This window comes from Geospiza fortis, unplaced genomic scaffold (assembly GCF_000277835.1).
Source record: "Geospiza fortis unplaced genomic scaffold, GeoFor_1.0 scaffold192, whole genome shotgun sequence".
NCBI lineage: Eukaryota > Metazoa > Chordata > Aves > Passeriformes > Thraupidae > Geospiza > Geospiza fortis.
In genome coordinates, this window is record NW_005054315.1 from 7,800,369 (window position 1) to 7,824,220 (window position 23,852).

General features: G+C 42.2%; 1 protein-coding gene across 1 annotated transcript in view; it reads right to left on the reverse strand.

Annotated features, from left to right (window-relative positions):
• NPAS2 (neuronal PAS domain protein 2) overlaps window positions 1-23,852 on the reverse strand; it is a 53,600-nt gene that overhangs the window by 5,490 nt on the left and 24,258 nt on the right. Inside the window, exons 8-17 of the mRNA XM_031056146.1 lie at window positions 20,322-20,440; window positions 17,910-17,992; window positions 16,902-17,008; window positions 15,610-15,757; window positions 14,935-15,016; window positions 14,106-14,229; window positions 13,294-13,418; window positions 13,034-13,126; window positions 7,080-7,226; window positions 1,240-1,434 (exon numbers count right to left, since the gene is read on the reverse strand). Of these exons, the coding sequence (XP_030912006.1) occupies window positions 1,240-1,434; window positions 7,080-7,226; window positions 13,034-13,126; window positions 13,294-13,418; window positions 14,106-14,229; window positions 14,935-15,016; window positions 15,610-15,757; window positions 16,902-17,008; window positions 17,910-17,992; window positions 20,322-20,440 (1,223 nt within the window). The remainder of the gene's footprint in view (window positions 1-1,239; window positions 1,435-7,079; window positions 7,227-13,033; window positions 13,127-13,293; window positions 13,419-14,105; window positions 14,230-14,934; window positions 15,017-15,609; window positions 15,758-16,901; window positions 17,009-17,909; window positions 17,993-20,321; window positions 20,441-23,852) is intronic.

The window sequence follows — 23,852 nt, forward strand, 5'->3', positions numbered from 1 at the left end:
GCCGCCCCCGGCCGGCTCCTGCCACCGTACGCGAAACGGCTGTCATGCCCACGGCTGCCCCGGGCCCGCTTCTGTCGACCGACAAACCTAAACGACCCCTCCCAGTTAAGGCAGGAGCAAAGTTAAGCGTGAGGAGCTGCCGCCAAGGCCCATGATAGGAAGAGATCAAAGAAAATAAAGTGTTGTTTTTCTCCCCGCCCCCCCCCATTTCACAGAATGACAGAACAGGTCAGGTTGGAAAGGGCCGCACTGGGACATCTGGTCAGGCCTCCCTCCTCCAGCAGGGCCATCCCAGAGCACAGGCACAGGATCGTGTCCACAGGCACTGGATCGTGTCCAGATGGTTGTTGAGCATCTCCAGCGAGGGAGACTCCACACCCTGTCGGGGCAACCTGTTCCAGTGCTCGGTCACTCATACAGTGACAAAGAAGTTCTTCCTTATATTCTGGTGGAACTTTCTGGGCATCAGTTTCTGCCTCTTGCCCTGTATTTGTTGTACACTCTCTACTTCAATTGAGTTATTATAACACAGATATGAAGGAGGTGAAATGCTACAGCTGTGGGTTCAGAAGACAGTAATGGAAATATGCTTGCCACGCAATTGGGAAGCAGAGGAGCTCAGTTTTCTGTGAAGGGAGGTACAACAGGTGAGTGGAAGAACAAACACTGGAAATGTTGAGAAACTAGCAGTATGAACAAAAAAACCAGTGCCAAACCTAATAGCTTTCACAGATCTCAGTTACTGCTCAGGCTGAACTTTATTTTGCTCTGCAGGAACCTGTTAACGTTGACAGCCTGAGGGTCTCAAAAGAATCTCAATGTATTCTGTGTGCCACCACAGCAGACAGGCTTTGTTGCGTTGGTGGTGTCTGACTGGGCTCAGGGAGCAAGTATTCTGAGAGGTCTCACTATTTCAAGTTTCCAGTGTGATCAGGTTTCTTTCAGGACCACCTGAAGACCAGTAAGTCACCGACACATTTTGCATGCCCCCAAGCTCAATTTTCAAGCTGAAACAGCTGCTCAAGTAACCCTCCTGACTGAGATCTTTAAAAAAGGCTTTAAGGTAAGGTAAATGCTGTATGGAAACCCTTTTTATAGGCTGCCCTTTTATGGAAGAATAAGAAAGGGAAGGCAAAGGCCTTCCCAGTTACAAGACTGACAAGATTTTACTCGCTTGCTTAAGAACAGCTCAGTGTCTCCTTCCCATCTAAATGCTTCTCTGTTCAAAGAAATGGTTACCTGGCTTGATATCACACTTCCTTCTCTCAGTGACTGCTGGTTCGTTGTTTGTGAAGATGTGATTTGCCCTTGAAGTTGAGAACCGGGGACAAGCTGCTGCTGAGAAAGGGTCCCTGACCTCTGCTGTAGCTGTTGTGGGTCCAGCTGCTGAGTATTGCTAAAGCTCAGGGACACTGTTGGCTGCTGTAAGATCATCTGGAAAAGAAGAGGGGAGGATTTATTTACATAGCCCAGATGTTTTGAATAATGAATGTGACAGAAGTAAATCCAAAGGTATATTCTAAAATAAAGTTACCACATTGCTGGAATCATAACATGTTTACTGTTAGTTGGAAATCACCTATTATTCCTACATTAACAGCTCTACTGTCTCTAGTTTCTTGGTTTCTTGTTCTGCAAGTGCACCCATTACTTGTGAAATGTGTCTAGAATATGCAAGTCCTCTCTCCATGGGGCAGCACAGCCCTCTTAAGAGCAGTTCCCAGTACATTCACTGTGTTCTGGGGCATCCTGACCAAAGAGAATAGAGTAACTCCATGTCTTTTCAGTTCTTTAGTTTCTCCTTTCAACAAAATCCACCTGCTTTTCAGACAGAACTATCTTTGAATTTGTCTCTGGAAATTCGACACTTTACACCCAGCTGAGTTGTCAAATGTTTTTAATGAGGCCACAGTCAGGCCAGAGCTCTCCTGAATGGCCGTGTCCTTATCATTGACAGGATACGTAAACAGACAGTCCCTGTCATTTATCTGATTTCCCATCAGGTAACTGTCACCTGGTGTTCTTCCTAACTGTGCTGACTTGTGCAAAATAGCTAGCAGCTCCTCTCTTAGTGTTTCTGTAAATGATGTCCTCTACTTTTGCATTTCAAGATGAAGCTTTCTTCTTTAGAAGTTACAGGACTTGGGAATTTTTGCTCTTCTAGGGGCTATTTCTTTTATTACAGCTGTAAAGAGGGAAAAGTAATTTTTTAAAACCGTGCATTATTAATGCCACAAGCTCTCTTTGCAGTATTTCAGACCTAGCCTTTCTGCCACCAAGGGCTGTGTGGAGATACACATCCCACACAGTTGACGTAACTTTTGGATCTGATTCTGATTCCACACCACTGCTACATGTATGGAACTTCATTAATTTAAGTGGAGCTACTTAAGTTTTAAATGAAATCAGAATCACAATTATTCTCTTCATTATTCATCCATCAGTCTCATGCCTAGCAGTACATCTGAGGCATGCCCAGTAATTAGTACACCTTTGTGCAGCTTATTGCTGTATTAACAATTCCCTAAACTATCATGTCCCCTTTCATTTTTCCTGGAAAAAGCCCAAAGCTTTCTCCAAAGGCCCAGCATAATGTATTGCTTTTCTCTGCAAAAGTATGGCTTGATCCATCATGGCTGTACTTATTTTTCTAGCTTTAAAAATACAGCTTATTTAAATATGATAAATTTTTAATTAATTTATGCGTGCCAAGATTTTACCCAGGAAAAAAGGTACAGACAATGCTTACATTAATCATCTGGGTGAAGGGGACAATTAAGGAAAAGCAACATCTTGTTTCAGGTGCTGTAGGCTAACCACATCTCAGAGATGTCTGATAGGAATAAATGGGTCAAGTGACAGGGTTGGGGCTGCTGCTTGCAGCAGGTCTGAATCTAGCTCTGAGTGTTTTCTTTTAAAAACACTGCTCAGTGAGTTTGGAGCCATTACATCTCAGAAAGACAGATGGTCTTGCAACTTCTGCCAAGTAAATAGGTCTTATTATGAATAAATCAAAGACAAATATAATGAAAATTCATTTTCTTGTTTATTTTCTGTACACAGAAGCTAAGTTTTGGACATGTTTAGTATATGAACTCACTTGATTAGCCCTAGCCGTGAGACAGGTCGCCACTGATATAAAATTTGATATAAAATTCAGAACAGGCAAAGCAAGTGTTGCATGTGAAAAAAGTGATGGGAAGGGAGTGTGAGCGCACTGGTACTGGACAGATCACTGCAAATTAAGACCTTTAGGACGATTAGCTTAGTGTCCTCCTTGTGTGTGGCACACAGCACTAGAGAAACACTCAGTTCACCCAATGCAAATTCAACATCTATCAAGGTGAATGTCAAGTGGGATGTGAACTTGCGGCGGACTACTTATTTAGCAGGAACCTCCCAGTGTGCTTACTTCACTTCCAGATGAAGGCCAAGGAGTTTATCCTCCAAAGAAAGCAGAGTAACCTACTTTGCAATTACCAGAGTGTGCCACTGGGTAGGAACATGCACAGTTAATGGCTGGCAGCTAACACATCATAAATTTAGAACCAAATTTATCCTAGTAGGTCAATTTCATTTGTTCATATGTTTGTACCCTGAGAGGGCTCTGAGTGTTTCATACCTGGGGACCCTCTGTTGCCATTATAATGGCCAAAGCAGCATTGTTACCCTCTAGACATAAATGACCTGGAAAAAACAAGCTTAGAGCAGGAAGCAATGGTGGCCATGTCCCTGCAGAATTGAAAACTCAAGAGTTAACCTGACAGAGGATTGAAGAATGAAATTTCCACTTGTTCGGTAAACCTAAAAGCTTAATTTGTACAAAATTAATGGTGGTTTTTAGTAATGTGCCTCTTTTGTGATAGTCTTGTCAGAATTCCCCCAAAACGCTGAAATACAGCAGCTTTAAATAACAAGAAAAAACCCTTCATAAAAAAAAAAATCTTCCCCTAAGTAGATAAATTAGCAGCCCCCTAACTGTATTGCTGCTAATGACGTGTCTCGTTGGTGATTTTGTGGACTGCAAGGTCAGTGAAGCATCTTACAAACATTTTTTAATTGGCCAGATTGTTAACATACACAGCAAAGTGGCAAGGGAGAGGAGGGACCCTCTGACACTGCTGCCCCCTCATTCCAAGATAGAAGGGCCCTACAGCTAATGGCTGAACCACACTGACAAGGCATCCTGAGGAAAACATCTCTTTGACTCTACCTGTCCTTTGGATAATCAGGGGATTATAGCTTTTGGGCTCATCATTACAGGCATCAAGACTCTTTCTTTATGTAAAATATATAAAGATGAGAAGCACAGCACTGGGAAGCTGAGATTCATGACTTCGAAGAGAGCCTGCTTTGCAAATGATGGGTGGCTGTGGATGGTCTTGATTGTAGTTCTTGCAAGCTGGTCTGGCTCAGCCTTTCTGCCTTCCTCTTGCATCTGTGAATCATTAGCTAGACTGTTCAAACTGCAGCAGACACAGCATCCTTCAGACTTCTGAGGTTACTCTTCCTGCTCTTGTCCTTCATTGTCGGGAGAAGCAGTAAAAGGGATCTAATGGGGTTTTGAACACTTTTATTCAGGGCCTGCAACCCTCCTGACAGTTTCATCTTTCTCTGCACAAGGCTCCTGCAAACAGTTTCTAATGCAGACTACTGTGCTCCACATCTGTCTGTCTGGGAAAGCATTTCTTGGTGGACTGCTGTACTCAGTTTTGAAGATCTCTGAAGGAAATGGAAATCAAGCTTAATTCTCCATGGAGCTACCTATACACTTCTATGTGGAAGGGAGTGAACTAGTGGGGATGATATGCTAATATATCAGCTAACAGGGGAAAAGCAGGGAGCACTTCCCCCTTTTCAGACAACCTTCATCACTCCCCCACGCTTACAGCTCTGTTATGCAGTGTATTAAAGACACCAGAAATGTGCTTGATAGTAGCCAGTTTGTTACAATGCATTTTAGCTTTGATAGTAGACACAGATCAATGTCTGCAGACATCCAACTCCCTGAATGATGAAATCTGTGCAGCAAAGCACGTGGTTGGATTTCTGATTTAACAGTTTACTCCTCACTGCTTGTGAGTCACAAAAGAGCTGCATGCAAAAGTGTGCAGCTTTCTTTCAAATTGCCCCTAGCCAAGTAAGACAAAAATGTCAATCTATCTATCCTTGCAACAGCACAGTAATTTCTTTGTGTGCTTTTTGTTTTTTTACGTAGAGAAAGTGGGAGAAGAAAAAGGTCCTGGCCAGGAGTCAGTGTGACCACTTGCATCTCATCACCTTGTTTGATTGCTCTGAGGAGACCAAAAAGCACACAAAATACAGAGGATGTATTCTCCATCCAGCATTGCTGGATGATCCCCATCCAGCATTGCCATTTAAGGCAAATATGCAGCCCCCTGCATTTCCAAGCTCTTGCCATTCTCCCGCCTCTCAGTACTGCATCTGTAAACTGGAAATTGGTAAGTACTGAAACAAGAGAACTTGTAATAGTCTGAAAATACTTGGTCCAACCTGGTGCAGTCTTCATGGGAGAGGGCATCACCCAGATGGTGTAAGTCAGAGCTACAAACTGGTAAGTGGGGGGGGCGGGCAATACAGATCAACCCACCATTTATTTACCCTCTGGGTCTCTGCCTGAGCTCCCTTTGAGTGTATTTGAGAATCTGTCCCATAGTCTTTGTGCTGTTAAATGCACCCTAATGCATATAGGAGACAGCTTTCTAAAAACAAAATCTGTTTCTTGCATGTAAGAATGTGCTCTGAAATTCTATTTTTGCCTGAATGATGAAAAAAAAGAGTGTGTATGATTATTGAAGACATCACCAGGAGAGAGTAATGGTTGTCACCCAATTAAAAAGAGAGGAAGTGAGAATATGATGTCTCTTGATATTCATAATAACAATAATAGCTTTCAGACATGTGACATGATTCTGAACTGAACACCTGTTAATTGCATAGAGACTTTCTCTTCCCATTAATCAAAGTCAGCGAGAACCAATAGAAGAAACACACTGAAGCTAAACCTGGTCTCCCTGTGTGATTGTATGACACCAGGAACAGGGAGTTCTGGGTTTGGAACCCACAGCTGCTGTGTCATCTTACAGCAGGGCACATGCAGTAACTTAGGTGGCAAAGTTTCTAATTTGGCTTTGCTGATCCCTTAATTACCTAAACATACAATCCCAATTTGTTAATGTGTCAAACTGCATTTCACAGATGCTGATGATGGGTGAGAAGTGTGGAAGTTGCAAGCAAAATTCCCACTGACTTCAGTAGGTCCCATCCTGTTTGTAAAATACTCTTGAGATGTTTGTTTCCTTGACAAAGCTTGTCTACTAAAATCATCTTGTTAGTATAATACTCACCAAGTCCCCACTGCCACATTACTAGCAAGGATCATTTAACCTGGCATTTATAGTTAAATTATGAGGAACATAGCAGTGATCACCCACATTCAAAAAACTTCCATAAAACTGGATGATTTGTCCTCTTGTTGTTAAAGGAAACCTGTGATCTACTAAACTGCACTTACTATTATTTCTGAGGTTTGGTAGATGTAAGGGGTACAAAGCACATACTGTATCAGAGAATTCTACCTTTGTGTAGGAGGTGTCAAAGGTAGAAGCAGAGCAGGCTCAGTCAGCTTCACCCTAAAGGCTTAAGCCTGTTTGGTGAAGAAAAAATTCAGATACCTCCAAGGTGTGAACAAATGAACATCAGCAGAATTTCGGGGGTTTTAATGTGACAAGGAAGTCTGAACTTCAACATTCTTTCTACTACAGCTGCTCAGTCTGAAGACTTGGTAGATAAAGTAATAAAATGCTATTGTAAATGACACTAATTATTCTCCTTCTCCTAAGGCTGAGGTATTTCCTTCCTTCTCATCTTCCAGAGAGCTCTTAAACCTTTCTTGACAGAGGTTACTCAAGTGCCTATTAGAGGGCAACATCCCTCTAAAATTCAGATGAGCTACTTTCCATGTGTCCAGATATCCTCGACTCTGGAACAATTTTAATGTGCCAAGCCTATCAACAGAGAGAGGATGCTTGACTCTGTCCCTTCCAGTAGCAACACACCTGTACACTGGAGTCTTGGACCAGGCAGAGCTGCTCCTGGATCTTCTGGAGCTCCTCCTGCTGCCAGCGGATGTTGGCCTGCAGGATCCGTGTCCGCTGCTCCAGCTGGTCCTTGATGGTCTGGAACATGCTGAATTGTGCTGAGAACTGGGGGGAGGAAATAAAAAAAAAGGGGGGGGGGGGAAATCAGTCATTCTAATACAAACAGGCCTCAGTAGAACATTGTTCTGTAAGGAGTTACTGGTCTCTTGATTGTAAAGCGCAGCTAAAAAATAAAAATGTCTTTGTAATATACTAACATGTAGACAGAGACATCTTGTCTATTTTCAGGGTTATGTACATATATTAAATTTCCTCAGCTAGAATGATCTGCCTGCAGTTGACCATGTTCTGTTGTAAGGACTGTTTTGGGAGTATGCTACTTTAAAATATCAAGAGCATCTTAACTGGATGGCAAATGAGTGCATTATTTTCATTAGCTTGTAGTTTGGAGCCCTTAGTGTGGCATAACAGTACAATCCAGATGTGTTTTACTAATGCTTTCTTTTTTCAGAACAGAAATAGCAGTTCTGCAGTGCTTTGTTCTGCTGATGACTTAGTAGGGCATCACACAATAGACTACAATAAACATTTTCTAGCTTTGTACAGCTGAGTAGTACTTAAATGACAAGAAATACTCATTAAGTTATTTTTATATGTGATATAAAATGAATAGCTCAACTCAGTGGAAGAAAGGCTGTTCTAAATAATAGTGAAAAATGGAGATCATTAATCAAGGTCAAGAAGCAGGTGCAACCTCCAATAGCAGCAATACTGGCACAAACTGAAATAATTCAAGAGTTGTGAAAAGGACTAACAGCAATAAATCTCTAGTATTTGGTGCTTTCAGGTATGATTCAAAGTTCACCAAAGTTAATTATTACTTTAATAGGCTTTGGAATAATTGCTTTTGATAAGCTCATATTCCAAAAGTAAAAAACAGTCTTTGAAAAAAAAGAACAAAACCCTTCAAAAAATCTTTTAAAGTTTTTATGTAATCAAGGCATCCAAGATCTTCTTGAAAACATGCAGGGCTGTGAGTGTACAGGCAAAATAAAATTGCTGTGACTTGAAAATGCTGCCCTGTCCCTATATTTGTTCCAGTGGCTCTGTGCTAGTGGGTGAGCTGATGCTCACTGCTGGAACCTTCCTGCTCCACGGTGCACTGGCTTACATTGTTTCTGGCTTTTTAGCAGGAAAAAAAAACCAAGACAGGAATTAAGGAGTGCTCTGGTCCTAACAGCACTATATACTTCCTTAGATGAAATTTCTGGCTACTTTTTGGCTACTTAGAGAAGGCTAAATGTGACAGAACAGATTTGTATCAGCTAACTAGTACACCTTAAATCAGTTAAGTATGTGAAAGTACCTTTACCTTCCCTCGAGCAAAGCTGACATCTCCAAGTAAATGGCCTTTGGCAGAGGAAAAGCGAGAACTTCAGAAGGTTTATTTCCATTTATCAGGCAGAGGGTGGCTTTCCCACATAGCCTGAGAGGTCACTGCACAGAGTGATGGCCAGGTGGGGGTCAGTCTCACAGCCAGCCCTGCTTAGGGGCAAGGAGGGCTGCTAAGGTGGCACCTGCATTGCTGGTGACAGAGCCCCCTTTGCTGCCAGAGGCATCTGTGAGCACTCGCCACTTGCACTGTCTGCCCAAGGAGGGGATGGGAGCCCTCGGCCCAGCTGTGACTCATGGTGCTCGTGCCTGCAAACAGCAGTGCTATCATCTGCAACCCACTCCTCCCCAGAGCAGAAACATGGTGTCAGACCTCCCAAAGGGAAGTTTGTGTTACTTGGAATTGGTATTACAGAAGCCAGAGCAGGGTCTCCTTCTTTCTCTCTTGTCCATGTATAAAGAATTAACCTGAGGAATGGTTGAGCAGAGACCTCAGATGTTTGGGAATAAGAACAAGTGACTCAAAGGGGAATCCACTGCTGCTTGTTGCAGCCCAGTCTTTTGGTTCTGAAGAGTCCCAGGTATCCTGGTTTTAGGAGTGAAATGATGCTGTGAACAACACATCATAGACAAGATGCAGCTAATTCCTACTTTAACCTGGCCTGTACAGAAGGATCTTTTTAAAAGACAAGTCTCGTAATCTGATTATCTCAATATGAACTCTTTTAGTGAGGACTGCTTTTAAGTTTTTAAAAGGATCCTTATTAGAAAAGGAATTAAAAACAGTTTTAGCAAAGAGCTTCATTTTAAGTGCCTGTCTTGGTGATGGCAGACTTTTGATTAATATGTAAATTCCTTGATGACCCTTTGAGAAAGGAACCTGATTTTCTTCAATTGATCAATATAAGGAATTTTAAATGAGGTAATTTCACAATCACTTTATACTTCAAAAAGAAACAAAATCCATTTTCAGGCCTTAATTTTAAATTTGAATTTGCTTTGTAAAGTTGCATACAAGAATGTATTGCTGTTGATTTTAAATTATTATTCCTTAGGTTTTTTTGTGTGCAGGTTCTTATATTTAGCATATTCATCTTATATTGTCTTTTTGTTCTCTCTTTCACATGCTTTTTGTATTAATATACTCAACATCAACAATTAGCTGGTATACTGGAGTGAAAGCTGTTATGGACGAAGACAAGGAACTTTCTCTTTTGCTTTTTTCCTTTTCCCCCCTCTAACCCCCAAATTGTTGATAACTTTAACTACGACCCCTGTGCTTACAGAGCTTCTATTGTTTTTGTACAATGAGACACTAACAGCAATTGACCTGCTCCAGAGAGTATTTATCTCAAGATCATTAACTGCTCTACTAATTAAGGGAGAACTCTCTAATTGTATAATAAATTAAAAGACCTTAACTCAAAACATTCCATAGAAAACTGCCCAGCTTTAACTCTGCCATTGGCATCAGATGAAGTTGCTCTTCATCTCACTTAGGTCTTTACAGATGTCCACAGAATTCTTAGATAAGTGCATGTAATATACGGAAAAATGTCATCTTCCTAGATACAGTCAAACATGGGAGACTAAACCCGTGAGGTCTCTATAGTTGCACCAGTTTAATCAAGGTTTGCTAATGCAGGCAAAAAAAACCCCAAACAACAACCCAAAACAAATAAGCAAAACCCACAGCAGTAATTTGAGTCTGATTTCTTAAAAAAAGAGTAAAATAAAGTGACACATTTGGGATCATGCCAGCTTATGTTGTGGTAGGGAGGGGCTCGATGCACTAGTGCTGGTTATGGTCCAGGGACTGGCACTTCCATGCTGTGATTCCTCTCCTCCACCACGCCCAAGGAGAGGTGTTTTTCTCCACTGAGTGGTACCCCACGGTGCCAGGGTTACTCCCTCTCTCTAGGTGCTGGGGGACTGCAGCCAGGGACGGGGACCTATGGCCCCTGTGTCTGTCAGGATGGCTCCTCATTTCTAATGTGATGAACAAAAAGATGGATGTCCCAAGACAATCTGTTCCTATAAGTGTCATGACAATAGGTAGCTGGCTAAAGAAAAGAGACCCCATTTGTTTTATAGCTGAGTTTCCTTTAAAACTTTCTTTTCTGCCTATCTTCCAACTTTCTTTAAATTCTTCTGGCCCAAGAGATGAGCTATGTTTCTTGCTGGAGACATTCAACAGAGTTGAGAGAGTGTCAAAAATACCAGATTGCTGTAACTTCATGAAAGCTTTAGCTGAGCAAAGGAGAGAAGGATCCACTCATCCCTTGCTCCTGTGGGAAAGGTTGGCTCCATGCACCAGTCCTGCAAGGCACAGCCCCTGGGAAACTGGATTTCATTAGTTTTGCAGCTCACCAAACAACTTGTTCTTTCTTCCCTCATCTGAATAACACCTGCTCAATCCCAAACGGATTATTAGTGTTAATTATTATTCAGTCATCAGCATCCGCTGTGTTGCAGGGGATTTTAATTTATGACAATGAGGAAGGCAAACAAACAAATATTCTAATTGGGAGCACTTGGTTTAAAGTAAACCATTTACATTCAGGTGACATCTAGGGTGACACTGTGCTGTCTGTTCATTCACACAAGCAAGGCACAAGCTAAAAATCACATTTCAGTGGAGACAATCATCACAGCCTTTGCTGGAAATAAAACTACTCAAAGTTCAAGCAGATGGTGCCCGAGGCAGCAGCTAGCTGCTCACTGCAGACACAGTTGTGGCCACTTAAAATGTTTTCCCTGCTGCTGCCACTCTGTAGCCAAATGTTAGCCACAAGGATACCCAGGGCCTTCCAGCTCCTGCCATCAGTCACCTTCAGCTAAGGACAAGTGGCAGAAAGGCAGCAGGGACAAACCGGTGCAGCTCCTCCTTGCAACCTGGCAGCAGGACACCTGGCCACACTATTTCTACAAGCAATGGGCTTATGTTTTGCCACTAAACTGCTGGAAAATGGTCAGCTAGGAAGTCAGGAAATCGTTCCTGGTGGGATGCACATGCACCTGGTTTTGTCCCTCACTCATCTAGTGCTGCAGGCACCTTTGTCTTTTGAATAATTAATTATATTGCTGTAGGCTGACCTGTTAATTTTTTTAAAGTGGGACATACAGTGTAGTATCATAATATTCATAACGGTTTATGAAAATCACACGTGTGTGGAGACTTGGTACTCTCTACAGGAGTTTTGCTATGGAGTGTGAACATCAGCAGCCTGGGCTGCAATGTCCTGGTGTTATTTCCCTGCTCCATGTCAACTTTCATCCTGAGCTTCGCCAGGAGCACTGCTGTGACTGCTGCCAGAGGGCTGCCTGTGTAGACAGACTTGAGTCAGCCCTCTTCCTTTCACCAAGATTTAGGTGGCCCAAAGAGGCTTAATCAGTGACTGGATGGCACTCTAATTTGTCAGGAAAAAAATGGAGCTGGTGTGCCAGAAAGAGCCTTTTACTGGGAAGGGACAAGGCAGCAGGGGTCCTGGTAAACAACTGGAAAGCTTCTCTTCACAAAGAGCTTTGATGGAAAAGAAAGGGAGGTAGAAAAAGTCAAACAAAACACACAGAGACTTATAATACATAAACTAACTGATGTTTGAAAATGCATTAATGAATAACAGGGAGAAGTATCTGTAAAAGAAAATGAATGCTCAGAGCAGATAATTGATATGCTGTTTATTCGCCGCATGCTAGCTTGGAGTCATTAAGAGAATATTAAACATGGAAGATAAATGAGAATTTGTTATTTTAAAGCCAGGATCCTCAGGACTTTATATGCTTTATGTGCTACAGAAATAAACTCTGGGGTCTTGTGAGTGAGTATCAATGGTAGAAGCAGTCTAGGTCCAGCAATACTCTGTCATTCCTAAAATCAGAGGATGATGGGGTGTATCATCACAGCAGAACACAGGAAAAAAACAATGTGCTGGGAACATGGTACTCAAATCTGCTTCTTCAAAATCCACTGCAAATGTAACCCTGAGGTGATGTTTTGGGCTATCACCCACTTTTTTTAATAGATTGGAGGAATCTGAAATTTGTCTTCAGTGGCATTCTCACCATTACTGGCACACTCACAAAATGGGTGTGTTGCATTTGCATGACCTTTACTGCTGGTTAGTTCTGTATCAGCACAGCCAAACAGGTGTTTTTAGCAGGACTGGGTGTCTCTGTTAGTTTTTGGTTTTAATTCTCATTGTGAATTTGATCTTGAAGGGATCTGGTTCTGTAAAAGCAAAGTTGAAAAGTCTTTTTCCATCTGTTTTTTGTCCTCTCGTGAAACAGATGTGTGCACACCTGAACCTACACGCACCTGGGCTTCTGAACACCTGCATGAAGTTATATGTTTAAACATACAAGTGTACAATTCAGATTACTTTCCCACAATAATTTAAGTGTTTGAGAGTTTGGATTTGGGGATTTTAGTTACTAGAGAGGTAACTTAAAAGCCCCAAAATGAGAAAGTATCAGGAGATAAGCAAGTGACCTATTCCACTTCCAAATCCCCAACTAACCTGTGCCAGAGGTGCAGGCTGATTTTGCAGAGTTGCTTGAGGCAGCAACTGCTGTGGGAGAAGCTCACATGGAAGCTGAGAAGGCAAAGAAACCTAGGTTAAAAACAAAACAAACCAAAACTTTATTTAGAAGTTTGGCTTCTTTAAATTTTAGGTTTCTTCTAATGCCATGGCTTCTGTGTAAGTTGTTCTTAATTGCTAAGTATGTGGCACATGCTGTTACACCCTCTGCCTGTTTCCATGATCCCTTGTAAAGTTACCTGAAGAGCAGTAGGCTGGCTGAGTCTATGCACAGATAAATCCTGCTGTGCGCTCGGTGCTCTTGGCAAGGGAGTGTTGGACTCTGTAATCAGCTTTGTTGGTGTAGCTGCAAGAAAAGCACCAGTGAGATCTTACATGCTGGAAATCAGCCCTGTTTGAAGTGGGTAATACAACAAGACCTGTGTAGAAATTGTAATGGCCTGGCCAAATTCTAGTGAGAGTCGGGGCTGTTCTTGTTGACTTCAATGGCAATAAAATTAAACTGATAAGGAGGGTCTGGGCAAAGATAAAAGTAAATGAGACAGATTATGATTCTATGCTCCAATGAGCAGTGCAAAAGGACCCATGAACTGTTCTAAACCAGCTGGAACTCCCTTTATATGGGCTGAATAACTGTAAATTTAGGTTAGCTCATCGGCTTTTTTTCCAAACCAGGAAGCAGAATGAGTATACCCAAGTCAACCCCAGAGCATCCTAAATCTTGTCCAGAGGAGAGTCACTCACAGGCTGTTACTACTTGTGTAAGTCTAGAGAAGTCTTATATTGCTCACAGAGGTGCCCTCAAATCTAAAGATAAAATCCTAATTTTTGTAACAGATTGAAACAGCACATTTCATGCCTAATCCCAGTGTTTATCTTCCAGCATTTAGGTGGTTGTGCTAGAACCTTCCCTCCTGTACATTACCATTTCAGCTTTTGCACTTCTTTTTCAGTGCATATCATCAATACCTCATAATTTATCGTTAAATTAGCAGCTGTGATATATAAGCACACATTCTTTAACTTGGCTAAATTAAAAATAATTCCATAAGTGTGTGGGAAGATTTTGGCGAGCTCCTGGATGATACCGAGGGTGTCCGACTAGCGCTGAGGATTGAGGCACCAATATCAAGTGCATTAAAGTGCTGTTCAGGATCCAAGCTGGCACCACTCTCCTAAAGCAAACCAGAAAAGGAGAACAGCTACCGCATCTGTCAGAGGTAAAGCATTTTGATATTTAGTAATGGTTGCACTCCAGTTCTTTGGCAGACCTAAAATGACTTGAGCAGAACTAATCTCAGGTGGACCAGCAGAAGACCTGGATGAAGGTGTCAATGCCCCTTCCAAACAGCATCAAACTAATGCATTTTGCAAACAACTATCACTGAGCTAGAAATAAATAGGAGGCTACTGCCATAGTCACTTTGTGCCTTCAGATGTTTTTCTGAATCTTTCTTTTGCGTTCAGTTGGATGTGACAGCAACTGCAACCTCTGTGAGACACTTGGCCGTGCACTGTGGACCAGCTTTGCTGTCTTTCCTCAAGAGATCACTGAGATCTAGCCAAGAGGGCTGATTGCCAGAACTTGTCCAATTGAATCCTTAAGCTGTAAGTACCTTGCCAAGGAAAAGTGAGATATCTTACACTGCCCCTGCCCCTGCCCATGTTCCACTTCATTTGTGGTTGTTACTGATCTCCAGGTTTATTCCTTCATAAAATCACCTGATTTATGTCCAAATAATTCAAATGATCAATGAGTTCTGAAGTTAAGAGAATCCACCAACATTGGAGAAAGACAATGCTGGAGTCTTCGGTGATGTTAACATAGAACAAGTTGTGATTGCTATGTAAGTTCATGAAAAAAGCTTTTCTCATTGTACCTTTAGTGCTGAGGACACCACCTCTGAGGACACTTCTTCCAAGCCCATATCCTGTCTCCTCTCCACCCGAACATCTGCATAACTGAATGGAAAACATAATTCTATGTATCAACATGGAACTGCTATATTTCTTAAAATGTGCTTTAAGAGAGTGGAGGAATAAATTACTGTATATTTTACAGGTTAAATGAACAGCTGAAAAGTGACTTAAATGCTACTGAATAACATTTGAGAGTGTTTTAATTTTCAGGTTTTGCTCTGTTCCTATCTTCTTGAATTTAAGATGCGTATTAAAGAACCTATATAAAAAAGTCAAGTTCACATCCTACAACCACTTTATGACTTCACTGGAAAGCTTCTACACATCTCTTTAAAAACAATGTAAGGATTAGAGAATGTGAATATTTAAGGATCTGTCTATTCTCTAATTTTGCACAAAATGAAAAAATGCCATAGTTTATCTGCCCCTAAACTAAAACCAAAAAGTAAGCTTAACATAAACTAAGGTTCAGTCTGATAATTTTTCTATAATTACCCTATTTCCTTCAGAAAGTTCAGGTTTAAATTTTGTTATGTAAGCTATATTAAATTTTTAAAAGACCATTCTGGCAGATATGAGGATGCTCCTATCTTCCTGTCCTTTATGTCCCGGCTGGTTGATACGATTTTCCCTACCTTACCACCATGTGAGTGCACACAATGAACTCTGGCTTGGAGTTCCACTGGTGGTAGGTGATGTAGTAATGGGTCTGGAGCCAGATCCACTGCTGTCCTTTGGTCAGAAACCGATAGCAGCACGACTTCCCCTTGCCGAACTGCATCACTGCCAGCAGAAAATACACACAGCTTGTAGCACAATTTCCCACATAAAAATGACATGAAATGTGAAAAAAAAGTGACAAAAATATCTGTCATAGGTAGACAGGAGTATAAGCACCAATTCTGAGTAAGCACTCCTCTCAGCCTTCTGACAGAACAAAAATCATAATGATCAGTAGGTATCTTCTTCTGACACTTTGGATAGTACATTCCTACACAGCACAATTAACCTTAAGTTTGGACACTAATGAATTAGTGTCCTCTACAATTTAAACATAGATCTTACCCAGCTGATCACATACTGCTTAATTAGACACCTGGGATTATTTTCTAAGAGTGATCATCTTAAGTTCTAGAGCAGAAAAGTACAGGATAAAAATGCTTGAAAAGATGAGTATTGTGTGCAGATGGATTTAGAATGAAGTAAGCATATGAGATAACACTGTGCAAAGACAAAATTTGAAAGAAAATTCCCAGACTGACAAGAATTCAAACTACAGTAAACCAGGGTGTACTGAAGGTTTTGAAGATTCAATAACCAAATTAATCTCTTCTCTTTTCCCCCTGGTGATTTCAAGGGGTTCCCAAACATCCACATATTTAGCTTTTCTATATTTCAATGTCAACATATAAAAACTAATGTTGACAGGATACTTTCAAGACAGGCAGAGGTGGTAATCTGAGATGTTAAAGCCAGTTCTGTAAGCAAATATTTGAAAAGCATTGCCTTATTTTCTTTACTTAGTGAAAGAGTTTTTCAATTAAATCCTAGTAGACCGTATTTAAATAATCACAGCTAATCCCAAATACACAGTGAACAACATTAGGGGAAATAATCCACAAGAATTGCTTGAACTATTTCTGCATATTCTTTACTAATAGAACAGGGGTCAAATCTGACATATTTTATCCATTCAGTGAGTCTCACAGGCTACTTTTGGGGATTTAGAAGGGAAAATTGTATTTTTCAGAGCTTGGTAAGTCTGTCCCAGATGCCAATCAGCTGCAGCACCCACAGTCTGCTACAGCTCTGCTAAGATATACAGGCTGAGGCAGAGTCAAACCTCCCCTTCCAAACAACTTTTCATTGAAAAGAGGAGTCCCAGTGTCCAGTGACTTCCCAGGAAGCCGGGCCATGTGATACTTACAGTGTTCATGGCACCTTGCTAGCAGCTCTAGGTCATCTATGTGGTAATAGTCGTAGCCAGAAGTACCCAGCACTTCAAAAGGGAGGTATCCGATAATCGGCGGTGCTCTGCGGTTGGGCACAACAGGGTCCATGAAACACAGAACCAGCAGTTCTGCATGTTGATGCAGAGATGCAAACAGCCCAAATCTACTTTCACTTATCACTGTATAGTTGTTCACCTCAGGGGGCTGGATCCTCATTTTCCCCCACCTTGAGCTTGGGATTCCCAGGCGGGAGCAGCAATACCAGCAGGCACCATCCCTGGACAAGACTATGACAACACCCCTCCTCCAGGGAAAATGTGATTGTGGAAAGAAGTGCAGCTTCTCAGGGACCTTTATACAGGAATCTGCTGTGAGGGAGTCCTTCCTTGGCTGCTGCTTGGTCAGGGGCTCTGTGATGGCTCTTGCAGCCTTATACAGGGAAAAACGTGTGAGGAGGTGTTTGGAAGCCATCATCTGCTGGGACTGGGGGATAAGAGAGGAAATCATCTGTGCTGCTTTCCTCTGGGTGCCTGGAGAGCTCATCTGTGGCATGCTGAGGCACTTGCTTTGTACCTTTGCCAGCACAGATGCCTCAGGCCAGCATAGACTTTTCCTCCATAACTCAGTGGGAATTGCACACACGCAATCAATGACTGGATTTGGAAGGAAGGATTTCTGCAGCTGTATAATAATTAGCTCATTTTGCCATGTGACAGGCTTTGGTCTGTTGATAATTTTAAAGGAAGGAAGAACAAGCTAATCACAAATTCAGCTGAAGAAATAGAGTACTTTTGTTTCAAAAGCCCATTTAAAAAAAAGCAAAAGTAAAATAGTAAACATCAGCTTTTGTAGGAATTTCGTTGGCAGCCCTCCTGTTCATGAGATTTTGATGTGAAATGGAACACTACTTGAGAGAACTGTACTTGTGAAACAGTAGTAGAAAAGCACCAAACACAACCAGTAGGGCTTTTCTTGTCACCAACCTGTGATCCAGGAATAAAAATTTCCACTCCAGACTGTGTCTTGATGTGAATTCCTCTAGAGGTTCTTCTACGATGCACATCTCCTGTCCAGTGGAGAAAACTGACTTACTCAGAGTTGGAGCTTCACCCCTCTGCTTCATCTAGCTTTTGTTAGCTATAAATACATGGTGCATAAGAGGAGAAAACAGAGGATTCACCCATTTTCAGGCCATTCCAGAGAGCAAACTATTGTATCTATCAATGCCAACATTTTTTACAGGAGACAGGGAGAAGAAGTTGTAATGCACACGTACTTAAGAGCTGAGACTGTGCCTCAGGGTGTCAAAAGTTTTTTGGCTTTGAAGTAGTGCCTGGGGTGTGATGGCCATGGGCTTTCCCAGCATCCAGCCTGTGCCTGATCCCACCAGGGCTTGCCACATCTTGCTTCACTCCCTCTGTGTTACTAAAGATACCCACCACCCTTGGTCCTTTTGGATGTCTGCCCACCAAGCTCTCTGAGAAAGGGGGACACTTTCCTTCTTCCTCAGTAGCTGCAGAGGAGCAAATGCCTTTTCAGGCAGCCAGCCTGCAGGGGATCTGTCCAGTGGGTTAAGGGGTCAGTGCTGCCTTGCACTTCACTGCCACAGCAGACAAGCTGGCCCTCAAGATTCACAGCAGCCCTCAGTGCTCATGAGCATGGTAATTAATAAGTGAGTTATGCAAGGCAGGGCACAGGGCTGTCTGTGAGGCAGGACAGCCTTGACCCAGAGAGATGAGGATCAGGAGGGGTCACTTGCTGGGTGGAGGTGGGAAGCAGAGGGAAGGCTGGCTGCACGGCCCATGGCCACCTCGCTGTCCACTCCAAGCTCTCCTCTGCCAACCTCTCCTCTCCCACTGGATGCTTTGCAGGGGCAACTGCAGCTCCATGAGCTGCCTAGAGTCAGCGTGGAGGCTCCTGGCCTGGGACTTCCCAGGATCAGCATTCTGGATTTGTGGCATCCAGGGTTCCTATGTCCTTTGTGTCTCTCCTGAAGGAGAGTCTCCATCCTCACTGGTAAGGAGAGCCTGCCCACTGACCTCCAGTGCTGCTATTCCCCTGCTCCCTGATGCCACACCCCCCCATGCTGTGGGCCCAGTGACAGCTTCTCATCATTTCCATTAGTGCTTCTCTCTCTGCTGTCCCTCAGGCAGAGGAGACCACTGATGTTTTAAACCCTGTTGGGACCAGAGAACAAGCTGAGGTGTGCTGCAATCAAGCAGTTCTTTGATACATATCAATGCTGACAAAGTTCTTTGAAGTCACTAGCTGTGCAGAGGCAATAGGCTTCACAAACACCTTAAATTCCCCTCTTCCCCTCTCTCCAGTTTAGGCCAAAATCCATGCTGATGCCAAGATCACATACTGAAGTTCAAGGTACAAACACTGCTGTGTGCAACCAAACTGCTGAATCCTGTCTTCCTTAGCTGATCAGATAAACATTTTACATTCATTTTACAGTAGAAAGCCAAGAGTGGGAGTTAGGTGAGTCACCCAGGTGAACTGAAGTGTGTTCAGGACTTTGTGGCAGTTAAAACCTCAGGGCTGTTCAGCAGCTGCTTCCTCCCTAGCACTGGGCAGCTCATTGCCACAAGTGGCCCATTTTGTTTCCCTATTTGAGATGCTAGCTACTCAAAGACAAGGAATTTGAACCTTTAACTCCAGCCCTTCTGCTAATATGATTATTATAGTCAAGATTCATGGGAAGTGTCCTCACTTCCCTGGAAGGGACTTTACTTCCCTGCAGGGTCAGGAATCAGTCTAGAATGCCCTGCCAGTTCCAGAGCAGTAATGGAACCAGGCCAAGAGAGTTTTCATATTGGTCACATCTCAATTACATAAAAAAACCCTCTTAAACTCTGGGCACAGGACACTTGATGCAGAAGTTCACCTTTGTCAATCAGGGAACAGCAGTGTTAGGCACAAGCTTGGTTTGTCTATCCTTATAACCACAAGCAGCTATCTTACTTCCAATATTTGTGGGAAGGGAAACAAGCAGTAGTCCACCAAACACACTGAGAAGCACAAATAGAATTGTTGGTGGTCATCTGTATCACAAAATCACAGGATCACAGAATTAGCTAGGCTGGAAAAGACCCTTGAGACCTTTGTATATTGTCCCATTGCAGGAACAGCAGCATTGAGGAACCAAATTTCAAAGTGACTTTGCAATTCCCATTGCAAGGAGGGTTTCTGTATCCTGTGCAACACGGGCAGAAGTGACACTGCTTCCAGAGATCCTGGCTTGCACTGATAATCCTCTTCACTGGCTTTTTATGCATGAAATGTGATACCTGTAATCTATTCAATTAGCAAAACTAAGAACCTTCTGTGTTGCCCCATCTGAAAGAGTTTAGTCAAGTTCTGGAATGCACAGCACCAGGATGAGCACTTACCTTTAAAAACTGAGGTGTTGCCAAACGAACGGTTGCAACAAAGCAGATCTGCTTTCCTGGGGATGTTCTGTAAGCCCTTGGGACAGCCTCATCAAAGCCATTGCAAGTGGAATTAGGCACTAGTTAGGGAAAAAAATGGGACTTGGAGTCATGCCTCATATAAGATTCCCTCTCCCTGAATATTTTGCACACTCCAAGTGTACTAATACTATTTTTATTCAGAGAAGTGCTCTAAAAGCTTTTAAAGCTGATATGCATATATTTAAATCCAAGTCAGTCATGTTAGGCAGAAAGGCATCAGAGCTTAACTTCAAATATGAATTTTACAGGTTAATCCTGATAAAAATAAGGCCAAACCTTATTACAGAGCATAAACCAGTTTTCTGGAAAGAAACCCCATGCATCCAATTGCTCTTTTTCACCACTCACAAGGAAAAAAAACCCATGCTGTAGCATGCCTAGTGCTGTAACTTCCATGATGCAGTGAAAAAAAGTGTTGGCAAAGGAGGAAGCTGAAGAGAGTTCGTCAAGTCATCAGTGGCAGAACACTGGGGCCCACAGCCAGGGAGGCTTCATCAAACTAGCAGGAGGATGCTTGTGATTCTTGGCTGCTGAAGAATGCCTTCCCCTTCTGCATGGAAAGTATGTTCCCAGTATGCTCAAGCTCTCCTTGTTTTAAAGAAGGGACCCCATGTATGGCACTGGCCTCCAGAGATGGGCGCATCTGATGAGTCTGCAGAGGGCCTGCTGTGTCTTCCAACACTGGGCAGAGGGGAAAACTGGATGTGATGTGGCTACACATTTTGTATATGCTTTTCACTTGTGTCTTTCATGATTGCATGGCTTCAGCTGCTTTGAGAGCCCACTAGCACCTCCTGCCACAGAGATGCATTGCCAAAAGGACGTGTTGCTGAAAACCAGCCCACAGTCCTGTGTTAGAACGACATAATGCAAATTATTCCTCCAATTTCAAGTTTAGAGATGGTAATCCCACTCTCACAGCTATGAAAGAAAACGGTGTTCCAGGCTGCAGTGGGAACTGGGCTGGATTCTTGCCCTGCCTAGCTGACTTTCTCCCATAAGGGTAGAGAAGGCCCTAGCTAGCCGCCAGAGTTCACCAATGTGAGCTAATAACACAATAAAAGGGATTAAAACTAATATGAAACTCTCTTCCCTTACTATTAGGCCCCTACATCCACCTTCATGAAGTTTCAGACAGCTTGGCTCTTCTGCACAGGACAAAGTATTACTGTGAAATTGAAGAGCTTTGTATCTATATGGGGAGAAGATAACAAGCCATTTTTATCCTGGGGTGCTTCTGCACTGGGATTTCATTCACTACCACAAATTGCAGAGATGGAAGAAGTCTCAAGTGATCACATGTGCTTTTGGAACCCAGTTCAACCTATTAAAAGCCTTAGAATATTGATGCATTACTGGTAACAAGGATAACAGGGTATGAGACAGAAAAGAAAGTATTCTGAGTGCAATTCACATCTGTGATTAAATGGTTTAGGCCACTGCGTGTACAAGGTATATTACCCCAAAAAAGAAGAGAAAAATTCTGTATCTGAGAAGACAGCACAGACATGAACATCCCCAGAGATCAAGTCCTCTCTCATAGTTGAGACTGGAGGGCATGGCTAACTGGATATAGAGAGAAAAACTATGGGCAAAATTCTCCTCCTTTCACCAGCAGAGCACACGTGCTCTCGGGACTCCCTAGGAATATGTGTTCCCATTCTGATCCCGGGGTTATGTGTATATATGTGGGCTTCTATGTGATTATTAACACAAAAAGTTGAAAAAAAGAAGAGTTAAGTTCTACAGGACACATGAGTAGCCTAAATAAAGAGTTATTGATCCATCTCTGATATTAGTATTCTGTTGATTTCTGTAGTTGGTCCTGTTTAGAAATTAATGGGAATGCTATAAACCTGCATTACAGGCACTGTGAAAAGTTACTTCTGAGCTTGCTATGTAGTATGTTGAGACATTTGAAGTCAGTGGGGTTGTCTCCCTCTGTAATAGCCAAGTTCAGGAGCAAATTCTTGCAGTCTGGGGTCTAAGATATCAAAACAAGATATGCACATTAGGCCTCTGAAATACAGGTATGATAAGTTACCCTAGTTAGCGAACCATGGGCTTGCAAATGACACCAGTTGTAGAAGGAAGCGGAGACTGAGTCACACCAAAGAGAGCAGATGGCTTTTTTATGTCAGCTGTTGGATGTAAACAGCCACGAGCCTGAGACATATTCCCAGAAGGCAGAAGAATACATCCCTGAATGTGGCATTTACAAAATAGGGTTCTATTTCCAACAGGTAAATGCAGTAGTAAGAGGGTAATAATTATTGTGTAGGACAGCTAGGCAGTAATTTGGGATTTCCTCACAACATTTGGAAATGATGAACTTAAGCAGCAGTGAATGAATAAGCCCAAAGAGATGAGACACAGCTGGCCTGGCTGGATGTTATCCTGTCTTTGAACAGCTACTGTGCCATCTCATACTCAGCTGCCTTTGTCAAAGTCCAGAGCATTAAAAGCCTCAATGATGCAGGCAGGTAGCCACTACATTGTCAAGTACATCTCCATCTGAAAATGACAACTACAATAACTGAAAGGAAAAAACCACTCACATTTGCTTCTGAATTATTTTGCTGCCTGACTTTGGCTGTTGGTATCTTTTCTTTCCACAGCTCTATCTGCACAGTCTGCTTTGCTCTGCTTTTGCAACTGGTCAGTGAATTTCAGCCTTTTTTGGTTGATGAATTTTGAAGTGTAGTTAAAAAAAGAGGTCATTAGATGAATTTTTAAAAAAATACAATTCTGGCATAACCTTTTAAAAAAGCCTTCTGAAAAATCATACTTTATGACTCTCCAAGTCTCTTCAAAAGAAACACAACATCTTGAGGTAGCCAAGTTCAGTAGTGAACTTTCTGAGAGCACCACAGAAAAATAGTGGAACAGAAAATATAGGATCAAGCCCGAGGCTATGTGGATATTAAGATTTATCAGTCAAATATAGGGCTTGGAGTGCTTTTGTCAGAAGATGCCTATTGATAATGGTTAGGCTGGCCATAAACAGGTGGGCTTGGGTAAATGAAGGCCTGTGTGTTTCACAATTAAATAATCAGGACAAAATATATTAAGTAAGGAATCTGAAGGTCACAGGATAAAGCTAAATACATCATCAGAAAGGTGAAACAGTTGTCTCATATATATCAGCTAGCTGATGCTCCTTAGCATGAATTTTAATCGTTTTTGTGGTCACCTATCACACTTGTTGCCCCTAGAGTACCACAAAATTCTTTTGTAGAAGTATTAAATACCTGCAAGTATCTTGTAAGACACAAAGAAACTGATTTACCTATACAGAGATCTTTGTTTGATTTTTCTTTTGTTTATTTTTTTTTAAAGACCAGGACACTTGGAACAGAATGTTGCAAATAAATAATGTACAAAAGTAACCAAACCCTTCACTATTACAGACAAAAGGATTTTTATCCTTAGGGAGAGAAATCATGCCAT